Genomic DNA, 12,253 nt, shown 5'->3' on the forward strand with positions numbered 1-12,253 from the left:
TCACGAATCCTCGTGATATGTTAAAACTCAATCGTAAAGATAAACATGATAATAAAATAATTTTCATGTTTAATAAATTGAATGGAATGGTAATTTTTGTAGCAAACATTTAATTTCACTTTCCCAAGTTACAAGTCTTGAGTTATTGAAAATTAGATGAAATTAACATTCACCAAGAGAATTGAATTGAAATATTAATTCCATGATATTCACTTTCTTTCATGAGAATCCTCGTTCTCTTGTATCTGTCAGAAATTAGGTTGTTTTAACTTTCGAACTAAATTATCAGCGTATATCTGAATATGATCAATGTTACTACGTGAATAGAGTTCCAAATAATAAAATTCTAAGGTGTAACTGTTTCTCATGAATTCTGATCATTGAATTTAAAGCTAAAAAATGGCAAAACTTTTTCCTCTTAGAATTTTCTCTTTCTCTCTCAAATACTAACATGTATTTCTCTGTTATTATTATTTTAAAGTGAAATAAATCAAAACAAGCATAATGATAAGTTTCAATTTCGAATTTACAAGAAAACAAAAAAGAATAAAAGAAAAAGTTATTCAAGTAAATTGAAAGTTCTAAACAGCAACATAGATTAATGGTTGGAACCTTTGGGTTCCATTAAAATAATTTAATTCAATCGGAATCATCGATTTATCTTAACAAGAATCTACGTAAATAATAATAATTGAAACCTATTTTTTCGTCCTCATGAATCTTACTCATGATAAAAAGAAAAGTAAAATTCTCAATTTCTATTTACTATTCATTCAGTTTTGTTGGTTTAAATTTTTAACCTTTTTCTCCATTATGGTCAAGTTGTTTTCTTTTTGTTCTGTCATAATTTCTGTTCACTTTATACAGAAAAAGACTGTGAAAGCTTTTCAGGGAAAATTTCATGATAAAGGTGATACGAAATTCTGAATAACCTTTTTTTCAGGTCTGGGGAGGGAAAGATTTCATTCTCTCTTTTCATCTTCATCTTAATCAATGTCCACGTCATTGTACATGGTTATCTTTATGATTCATCTTCAATCATCTTCATTATTCCTCATGAAAAGAATTCAAAGTCGACTGAACTTTTGATGTCCAAGGTAATAAAAACATTCTGACAAAATAAAATTCCAAAGTAGAATTGGCATCATGCTTCATAACCAATGTTACATTTCAATTCTTCTTTTCATATGAAACAAATTCATCATCTTCATCATAAAATACGAGCAAATGAAGGTTATTGACGACATGCTTATGCGCGGAGGGGATAATCACTAGAGTGACCAAAAGCTCATCCTAACAAATGAAGATTATGAAAATTATCAATCCATTCAACTTTTTTTCGTTTGTGATATTTTCCACATATTCTTGGTTTGGAAATTGTGGTAATTATAACTTATTGGATAATTGTATTCAGATGGGTAATCGACTAACGAATAGGATATTAATAGATATAAAGACTTTTTTAGCGATCAAGTTAATCCCTTGTTTATATCAATGTGGTTTCAAATTCCTTGTTGATCAATTAAGTTTCGTTACCATGCAAATGATTTTCTCATGATTATCAATCTCATGGTTCAAGACTGCATTGAATTGCAACATTTCGTGCATCTTATTTAGTTATTTAAGTTAATTGGTAGATTTATGAATCAATAGAGTATTAAAACTGTACAGTTAACAGAAAATTGCAGTAATTTTTATCTAATTTCTTCAGAATTTTTTTAATTTATATAAATCTCATTACGATAATCTAGAAAAATACTAATTTCCAACAACAATTTAATCTTTTTCTGATTGCTGATTGGCAGAATTACTATTGATTCCAATCAGAGAAAAATTAAACGCTCATTAAATTCAGTATTCTCTTCAAGGTATAGAATTTAATTGTAAAATTCTGATCAGTTTGAAAGAGAAGAAAAAAGATGAAATACTAAACGATTAATCGATTTTCAATGGTAAAAGTTGATTAAGTTTATTGATTGAATTTTCACCTTGATCATTATCGTTGATCGTATTATATAAAAGTACAAGTTTATTGTTTCGAATACTTTTATTGATCATTGAACAAAATGATTCCACGACAATCAACACATTAAATTTTATGGTTGCTTTTTGATGTTGAAAAAATTAGCGACTGGCGGGAGATTTGAAGTTAAGTTTATTGATATTTATATTTCATTGAGCTATAAGATAAACAGATTGAATATCGAAAGCTCCTCAGGCAATAAAAGTCTGAGAACTAGTCAACTAAAAATGAACTTCTCAAGATAATCTTGTCTCAGAGTTTGAAAATTTAAAGTTTTCTGATCGATTTCAAGTCATCAACAGGTGACCATCAGTTGAACCTAAATGGTTTTTTGGATTATTTTGAATTTTTCTCGGAAATGAATTGACCTGTAAACATTTTCTATGGCTTAGTAAAAGACGATTTCATCAGATGAGTGTGAAAATCCAACCAAATTACGTAAGTTCTGTGAGTGGTTGAGCAAAATGTGTTGAGTCTTTTCCAGTTTAATGTAACATTTGAAAAGTCACTTCATTAGCTTTCATCTAATAACAAATTCACCTGAGACTCATTTTCTCATCCATCACTTTATCTCGAAGAAAACAGATAAAACTATCATAACACTATCAACATATTCATCCTTGAAGATATTAAAATGATCAGAAAGTACAATTATCATAATTTGTTGAACAATCTATTCTAGTTGAATGATTAGCTCAACTTTTCAATGAAACTTATTGAACTTTCTTCTCGAATCAAAAGTTTTAAATCTGAAAATTCATCAGTTTAATTATTTAAAATGATCAGAAATGAATCAATTAGTATTAATATTATCTTCGAGTTATCAATTTATTTGTAGACAAAATATCAACAGAGTTTTGATAAAACTAATCAATAATTGTACTTATTTCTTATTGAGCTATTACAACAATGAATAAGAATTCTGTTTAGTATCACGAATTCAGAACTTTTGAACTCAGATTGCACTTGGAACTTTTCTTATTATCATTCATCATTTATCATGGTTATTAATTCGATACTCGATATTATCCTGTTGGTGCTTCTACAGAATGAAACATGATGATGATTGAATTTTTGATGGGAAATGTATTTACAGTATTGAGAAATATATATTGTTCCTTGTCTTGTCAGATTCTCAGTGATTTTTATCTCAATCAGATGAGAAAATACAATAATGAAAGTATTTCTATTAGGAAATTAATCTCTACAATAATGAGAGGAAAAATTCATTGATTTCATGATGCTCATAAAAATTTCATGTGACTTCAGGTATGAGAATAACTATTAATATTGAACGAAATTATTATTTTCCATTGTAGAGTTACCTTGATAACCTGATTACTTAAAGTTCTGTCTCCCTGTTTTTATTGATTAATTAATATCAGTTGATAATCAGTATTCATGATAATCATAAGTCAATAAAAGGTATCGGTGAATGGAGATCCATGAAAAAAGATCATGATAAAACTCTGCCGGTTAATAAATCAACAGTAATAATAACAAGTCAATGGTTCAATTCTGGTTGGAGAAAAAGTTGAACATTTTCCTGAATTTCTGCTCGGAACTTTTGATAGAACTCATTCTGTATATATAAACATGATTATCAATGAGATATAATCTCAGAGATTTACAATAATTCGTGGAAAGGAGAAAAGAGGAAATAATCTCAAACACTCTGAACAATAGGAATTGAATCATCGTCTTCAAGAATTCATTATTCATGGAGAATTAGATTTTTTCTCTCTCTCTCTCTCTTTCTTTTTTTTCTCAAAGAATAACAATTTCAAAAGATTTTTCATCAAAAACTATATCAGAATCATCATTAATCTTGGCTGAATTTTCTTCCCGTGAAATAACCCTGAAGACTCAACGAAAGAGGCGGAATTTCATTCCACTCTCTCACATTTACCATGTATGGATATACAAATATACATGTAATTTCACCTTCATTAACGCTTCTTTTTTGAATACTCTCATCATGGTTGTAAAAATTTCGACAGAACTTTTTCTCCATCTCTCTCTCTCATTATATTGTCATCGGTTACTAGAAAAATTGAATTACAAGACAATTGAATATCTTGTTATCATTTCACGGTGAAAAAACTTGTCACCATGATAATATCTGTGAGAGAACAAAGAGTGAACCCAAATGAAAATTTCTCGAAATGATTGACACAATTTCGAAGTCAGCATGATGAGTGAAAATAGGTTCTAACCCAAGTATTATTATTCAGTATTTACAATTTGTCACAGAATATTGAGAGAAAATTTTTAGCTCGGCTTTTCTATCAGTAGATGTAAATGTTTTCCATGTTTCAGTTTGTATCCATTCTCATGATAATTGATCAGAAACAATTATTTTAATTACAGAAAACATGGAACACCTTTTTTCGAGAGGAAATTCAATTCCCACAAAAAGAAACTGAACAATTTTCCCCAATGAAATAATCACCTTGAACAATAATCTTCCAGCATTTATGACACAATTTGAAATGATAATGATCATATTTAGACTATGAGTTAGTATTCATTAGTTTAATTAATGTTCAATTGTGTTTAGATTTTCAAATTATCTATTATTCATGCTACAGAATGTTCTGAATTCTCATTCCAATTATGAAATTGATTATTATAATTTTCACTTCAATTTCCTCAATTCTAAACTTTGATTTTCTCAGTTTTCCATTACCTAGATTATTTTGAATCTTTCAATTTGTATTGATATTGAGAAAAGATTATCACATTTTCCCCCTATCTCACTTACTATAAATATCTTGATGATATTAGATTAAGTGATGATCTTGATAAAAGATGATGATAAGATATCATGTAAATGTTTAAATTCTGAATCGATAAGGTTGTTTAATTCAAGGTAGATAACCACAAATATGAATTTAAGCTGTTTACCTGAATAAAAGTAATCAATTTGTTTCTCCATTCTAACCCAAGATCAGAATAACCTATGGAATATTGCTCTTCCTTTATCATCTTCTTTTTTGTCGACTTTTTTTCATCATTCACTTTTTTCTTCATCTTTCAATCCTTACGGCAATATTGATAGAATTGAAGATTTCTCAAGATTCTATCTTCCATAAGTATCTCTTGAATGTTTTTCTCTTCTTCTTCTTCTTCTTTTACTATCATGGAAGAGGTAAAAAAGATAGTTAGCTTACACCATGGTAGCGCAGAACCTTGAAGATTCCAGGAATCAAATTCTATGATGAAAAAATGAGAATGAAGTTGAGAATAGCTTCTTTCATGGGGAGCGGGTAGAAGATTCTCAAGATGAGAGAAGACGATAATAAGAGGGAAATTGATGAAAATTCTGATGATGAGAAAAAAGCTCATGAAATCCATGAGAGAAAAAAATTAAATCACCTGAGTGAAAATGTAACTATGGAAAAGGTAATTGGTCAACGAACAGAATTGATTGTAATAAGAAAACAAGGTGAATCGAATCGATAATAATGTTCTAATAGTTTGACCTAATTTGGTGATGCAATTGAATCAACATTTTTTTTACAAATTCATCTTGTAATTTTATATGAGAAAAAATTACAAGTTCAAGTTGAGTAAATAACAATTGATATTCGCATTTATTATTATGATAAACTTGAAACACTGAACTTTAATGAATTTTGTTCTTACATGAGCTCCGTTCAACTTTTTCTGAACAACCAGCAGCCTGGAAATTTGTTTATACTTTATTTGCTTCAGATTCTCAAATCAACTAAATCCTAACATGATAACAGCAAACATCATGGAAGAACGGATAGAGAATGAAGATTATGATGATGACAATAAGAAAAAGAAAGAAGATGATAAAAGATGATTCATGGAAAAGAAAAAAGTTCCAAAGATTCTTTAGACATGGATCAAGATAATAATGAGGAAAAAAAGTTAATTTTATCTTTTCGATTCCCTTTGTTACTAAAAAGGATTCGAACAATAATCAAGAACGGAGATTATCATGATAGTAGGAATCCTTTTCAAATCTTCAATCTTAATTATCATCGACATGATTCACCATTAGAAATTGATACATCATTGAACTTTTTTTTTCTTACAATTTCAATATTGTGCAGTCAGAACTTTTTTTATCTGAGCTTAAGTCATGAAAACTAGATCATTATTATCGAAGCTCCAGAACTATGAATGTTTATCAAATTGAGGAAATGATATTATCATTTTCCAGAAAGCAGGAAGTTCAATATCTTATCTCTACTTTAGTATCACGCTCAGGAAGTAAAGATAAACTCTGATTGGCACAGAAATTATGGTAAATATATTTCATAAGAACAGGGGAGAAGGTAAAGTTTCATGAAATCTGATTATTAGATCAACTTTTTTTTCTCTTTATGTATTTCATTCATTTTCATATAATCTTTTGGTTTCGCGAATTCAGTTGGAACTTGAGTGAACAAGCTAAGCCTCGTAATCATGATATTATTTGAGTTGTGATTCTAAAAGATCAACATGATGGCTCATTTGATCAGAAAGCTTGGAATAGATAATCGCCTTAACAGAGAAGCGATTATTTTCAATTGATTAAAAAACGAATTTTTTTCTCATTCTATTTATTTTAACCTCTCTTTGGGCTTTATAAAATTCTACATGCAATCGAGTTAAACTTGCATGGAACATCAGAACTTTCAGAATGAGTTTGTGAAGAGCAAAATAAAAAGTTTTCTCTCAATTTTTTTCATTTTTCTCCATTAGATGTTAATCATTATTCAGTTCAAAGTGTTTGCTATTCTTTATATTCAACTATATCTAACTTTTCGAACAAAGAAATAAATCTTGAAATTCTAAGGATTCTGATTCAGGAACTAGACTTGAGTCGAGTTTCAGTTTTGTCACTTTAACAATCAACTTTTTCTATTGTAACAAAACAAAATTACTAAATACTCGCATGAGTAGCTCAACTTTTCTGAGTCTTAAGTTCTGATGACCTGTTGATGTCTGAAAAATAAATTTGTAAGATTAACATGCACCATCTTAAATCACCCTGAAAATATTGAAAATTGAGAAATTTAACTGCTCCATCGAGAAAATGTTATCCAGGATAATCTGTATTCAGAACTCATGATATATCATGCAACTGTAGAGAAGGTTATTGGAGAAAAAACCTCATGCATGGAGGAGATAAAATTCTGCTTGAAATTGATGGTACAATGATGAAACATTGAGTAAGATTGATGGAAATGAGCCTTCCATCATTATCGAGGTAAACATGATGAAAAAAAATGAGATTACATGAAATTTTCTGTAACCATTCAGGGTTCATGGTGGAAAAATATTACTAGTCAACTAATCAAATCTCATCTTTTCGAGAAATAATCTTATCAATTTCAGGGTTAATATTTACTATCAAAACTAATTACCAAGGTGAACAGATTGGAGATTATGATTATCTCAACATTAAGTTCAAGTAATCGTTTCTTTGTAATCCAATATCAAGATTAGATTAGTTTTCAGGAATTTAGTTTTCATTTCTCCTTTAATCTAATTGGCTAATCTAATTCTTTTCACTGTTTTCAAATTGATTGTTTTATGATTAAACTCTAATCAGTTGGATGAGTTGTCGATTGAAGTTGAATCTCTCAGCAAATGATATCGAAAACTAGATTATATCTCATGGGAACATTTGAAAGAATCAATTGTTTCCATGAGTAGTAATTAGAGAAAATTGTTTAGATTGTTTTTAAATGAATCTAATGGTTTATTCGCAACTTTTACACTGATTAATTAACATGATGAAATTGAATAAATTATGATGAGAATATTTTTCTAGAAAAATGATATATATCTAATTTAGAAAGAATAGATTTTTTCCTCCACATTAGTAATAATTATATGTACATTCACCATGGTTGATTATTCCAAGGTGATTCCAAAATATTGAGAATATACAAAATATTGACTGATATTTTTTTCCGATGAGTTGACAATCAAGTGGAAAAATTCAATATCACCCAGAGAGAAGTTAAACATCCATGATGATAGATTGACTTATCGGGGGTATTGAGCTTGCAACGATAATTAATCTAATCAAATTTGATTGAGTGATTAGGTAGAAATTATTAGAACTATTTGGATCAGAGAGAGAGAGAGAGAGAGAGAGAGAGAGAGAGAGAGAGAGAGATCATCTATTGGGCTTAGAGTTCATTTTCTGTTCATACAGATACGATTTTGCTTCAATCATGGTTAACATCAACATGCTCATTATCATGATTGCATCTTAAGGTTTGTTTCAAGTTTTGCTGAGCTAAAAAATGAGCCCCACCCTCAGTCTGTGAGGTTATCATCCTGTTTTCCTGGTGAATATCTCATTAAGTTGTGGATCAGAAAGAAAAAGAATCCTAGTTTTGTTTATGATAGAACTTTTTTTTTATACTTTCTTATTTTCTCCCATGGATTCAATAAGTTATCATTAACGTTACTATGGTTTATTAGATTCATCATTATCTTCCTTGTAGATAATGATGATGCTGAGTAATTCTTTGCTTAACTAGGCAAAAAATAAGATTGAGTTTGATACACAAGAAAAGAACATTGTTTTTTTTTGTCAACTAGTTTTCCATTGACGAAGCGAAATTATTCAAAAACAAAGGTAAAAAGAGACAATTGTAAAGACAAAAAGCTTTCATTTAGAATCAATTATCATGAAATTCCGAGTTAATTGTGTGTTCGTGTTCTGCTCACGTTTGAGAAAATAGTTTTTCTTAGGAATATTTCAAGTTCTCTTACTGTGTAATAATGGGCTGAGGTTTTTCCGTTGGAACTACAATGTAAGGTCCATCAGGACCAACTGGAAGTGCGACATCTACTGATCGTGATCGCTGAGCTTTAACTGGTGGTGATTCTCCGATTCCAATATCGGTCCTTTGTGGTACTTGAAGATATGAAGAATCAACTGATGCTGATCTACCTGATTTTGGAAGGACTGGAACCTCTAAAGAGATAACAGTTAAACCAGAATCTTCTTCCGTTTCAATTATTTGAATTTCCGGTGCCAAGCTCAAAGTAACGGTCGGCAGATTTGCAGGGTCAAGTATCTCAGATAAAACTTCATCTTCAAGTGATTCACTTTGTCCAAGGGAAGCAGTTCTTAATCCCATTGACTCGGAATCTGAATCTTCAACTACTGAACCCTCAGAACTTACTGAAGGTGATGATGAGGGTGGAGGTGAACATGAGGTTGAAATGTTATCACTCAACATGCTACCATAACTACTTGAACCAATATAAGGTGTGGATACAGAGGGTACGGTGAGTGTTGAGACTTTACTAATTTCGTGCATTAACATGCAATGAACACAATCTCGCTCATAGGGAGCAACTGATGTAGATGATGAAGATGAATTCTTATTACGAACTAGCATCTTCCATTTGGGAAGTTCAAGGAAAGTTGATGTTGTTTTAATGTAAGTTTTGCCTGAACGGTTAGTCGATCCATCATTTGATCCTGATGCTGCAGCTGAAGCGGCAGCCGAATCAAATGAACGAGATCGACCTGATCGGTTTGGAGAATTGGTTGACAGAAATTGATTAGCTTGTAATGAGGGCGAACCACAAGGTTGCATATTAGGTGAAAGGTGAACTGGTGATGATCCATAGGTACCTTGAGATCCTCCAACCTCTTTGTTGGATGCTGTAGTAGCTATTATTGTTGTTGTTGGCGGTGGTGGTGGGGATGGTTGTGTTGGGGCTGTTGCTGTTTGGTGGAGGCAAGAAGGAGAGGAAGAGGAAAATGAAGTGGAAGGAAAATTGTAACTTGGAGTTAAAGATTCATCTGATTCAGGAGTTGTTGTTATCTCTTCACTTCGAGCACTTCGAGGGACAATTCGAACTGTTTCAAAAGTAACCTCATCTCGACGATCAGAGAGTAAGGATAAAGTCGACGATGAGCTAACATGGCCCAACCTGGAACCAAGACTAGAACCTAAACCTAAACCTGGACCTAATGATCCAGGTTTAGGCCTTGAATGACTAGAATTGGCACTAGAAAATGATCCCGAGCAACTTGGAGTCGGTGATGAGGGTGCACGAAGTAAATGATGATGATGTTGGTGAGATTGATATTGACTCTTTGCTGGTGAGCTTGGCACTTGTTGATCTTTTGGTTCGAGTGATGTTGTCGAAGAGGTTGAATCTAAGGAGTCACGTGATGATGTTTTACGTAAACTATCCTTAATCCGTTGCATGATGGATGATATGGTAAAAGAGGTGATCTTGATGATGATTAAGGGGGAGGATTGAACAGCCTTGTTAAAAGCCTGTCCAAACCTTATCCCTACCCAACGAGTTGACACTTAACAATAGTAATGATAATAATAATCATATCAATATAATGATAACAACAATTGACTTATCAGATATATAATAATAATAATAAGGAGATGATGATGATGAAAATGATAAAGATGATAAGATTAATGATATAATAAGATAAATGAGGTCACATAAACATATAAAGAGACACACATAGATATCGAATGATAAACAATAGATTTTAATTCACAGAAATTGTCAGGATAACATTTTCTTTGTCAACTCTTATCCTTTTCTTTAATTTGATCATCTTCATCTCTTTTTTTCTTCAACCATTAATGACGAAAAAGAAATCGATAACAATTTGATAATAATCATATTCCAATTTTGCTTATTCTCAGTTTTAAATCACAATTTCAACAATTAGCAGTGAGGGCACAATTTAAAAAGATTGTAAACTGTCAATATTATTTTCCAATTTTCCAGAACTTTTTTCATCTTTCGGTATCAGAGAAAATAAGGAAAAAGAATATCACAAATATAAATATTCACTTATTGTTCAGTGAATTAAATCACAGGTAAGAGAGAAAAAGAGAACAATTAAAACACAAATTGAACTCTAGTCAGTTCGATAATTGATTCGAATCAAAGTTTTATATGTTCAGGTGAACATTGAGTTTGTTATTATCAAGAAAAAGTTTATTTCTCAAAAATTGATAAGGAAAATGTTGAATTCGGATGATAAATCATAGTGAGCTCACTTTAGATATTCATGTTTGTTTCACTAGACGAGCATGTAACTTTTAACGAATCTCTCTCGGTGTAAAACTAAGATTAAGTTGTTCATTTAATATTATTGTTCAACACTGAGAATGTTCAAAAATGCAACAGAAAAAAATAACATTTCAACAAATCTAAACACCAGAGGTCTTGGTGATATGATGATGAAGATGTTGAGAAGCATGAAACATGATGATAAACAGAGAAGAGGAAAAAGAAAGACTAAAAGAAAGGTAATACTTGTTCATTACAAATTCTGTTATTGTATCTTTTATATACATACAACCAAAGCTATGGAACGTTTCTCCTGCTGACATCTATTGTTGTTCAGTTCAACTACAGAATTGAATTTGTTTCATCTCGATTAACCGAGCATTAACCAATTAACCTGGAATCTAACCCATAATTAACCTGAAGACATGATTAACTTATGGATAGTTTTCTATCTCTCAAAATATTCACAAGCAAATTTCGATACGACAAACAACAGAACTTTTCAAAAATTCTTTCGAATTAAATATCATGAAAGATATTCGTGATTTCGATAAACCTCACCAGAGAACACGAAAGTCTCAATTTTTCTTTGAAAATTTCGATATTCAATGGATCAAAGTTTCTTGTTTACTTTGGAAACTAAATTATTATTATTATTTTTACATAAAAATATTATCAGTTTTTGAGTAAGAAATTTATTATTACTGAACTTTCATAGTAACAAATAGATTACAGTTCTCAGTATGTAAATCATGTTCCAATATGATTAATAATTAAACTCTAGTGAGCAGAGACCCTTTCAAGACATGATAACACACTGAGAGAATGATAATAATATTTATTTACTCATAGAAACTCATATAAAATTGAGTTCTCCTTCATTTTGAAAATGATAATAAAGTTTCAATTGTTCATGAGTCCCGACTGAGTAGTTACTCTGAAGGAAAATACGTTACATGATAAAAATAGAAAATGAAAATTTTGTTATAAACATTTTCTTCAAAAAAGCTCATTAGTATTCACTATTATCCTTCATGATTATCATGTTATGAGTTGATAGATAAAATCAACTTAAAGTTCAATCATGTAACTTGTAAACATCATCATGGGATAAGCAATGAAAATGCAGTTTAAAGTGAAATTAGTGAGAGAAAATTTCATAACATTAAAAGACTTTGATTA

General features: G+C 30.4%; 1 protein-coding gene across 1 annotated transcript in view; it reads right to left on the reverse strand.

The window, feature by feature from the left end:
* Positions 1-11,238, reverse strand: part of LOC128385789 (diacylglycerol kinase zeta-like) — a 74,375-nt gene extending 63,137 nt beyond the window's left edge. The window contains 1 exon segment of the mRNA XM_053344703.1: positions 8,774-11,238. Coding sequence (XP_053200678.1) covers positions 8,774-10,230 — 1,457 coding nt within the window. The 5' untranslated portion in view covers positions 10,231-11,238.
* Positions 11,239-12,253: the final 1,015 nt, after the last annotated feature.

The sequence above is a fragment of the Panonychus citri genome, unplaced genomic scaffold (assembly GCF_014898815.1).
Source record: "Panonychus citri isolate SS breed McGregor unplaced genomic scaffold, ASM1489881v1 Contig00050, whole genome shotgun sequence".
Lineage (NCBI taxonomy): Eukaryota > Metazoa > Arthropoda > Arachnida > Trombidiformes > Tetranychidae > Panonychus > Panonychus citri.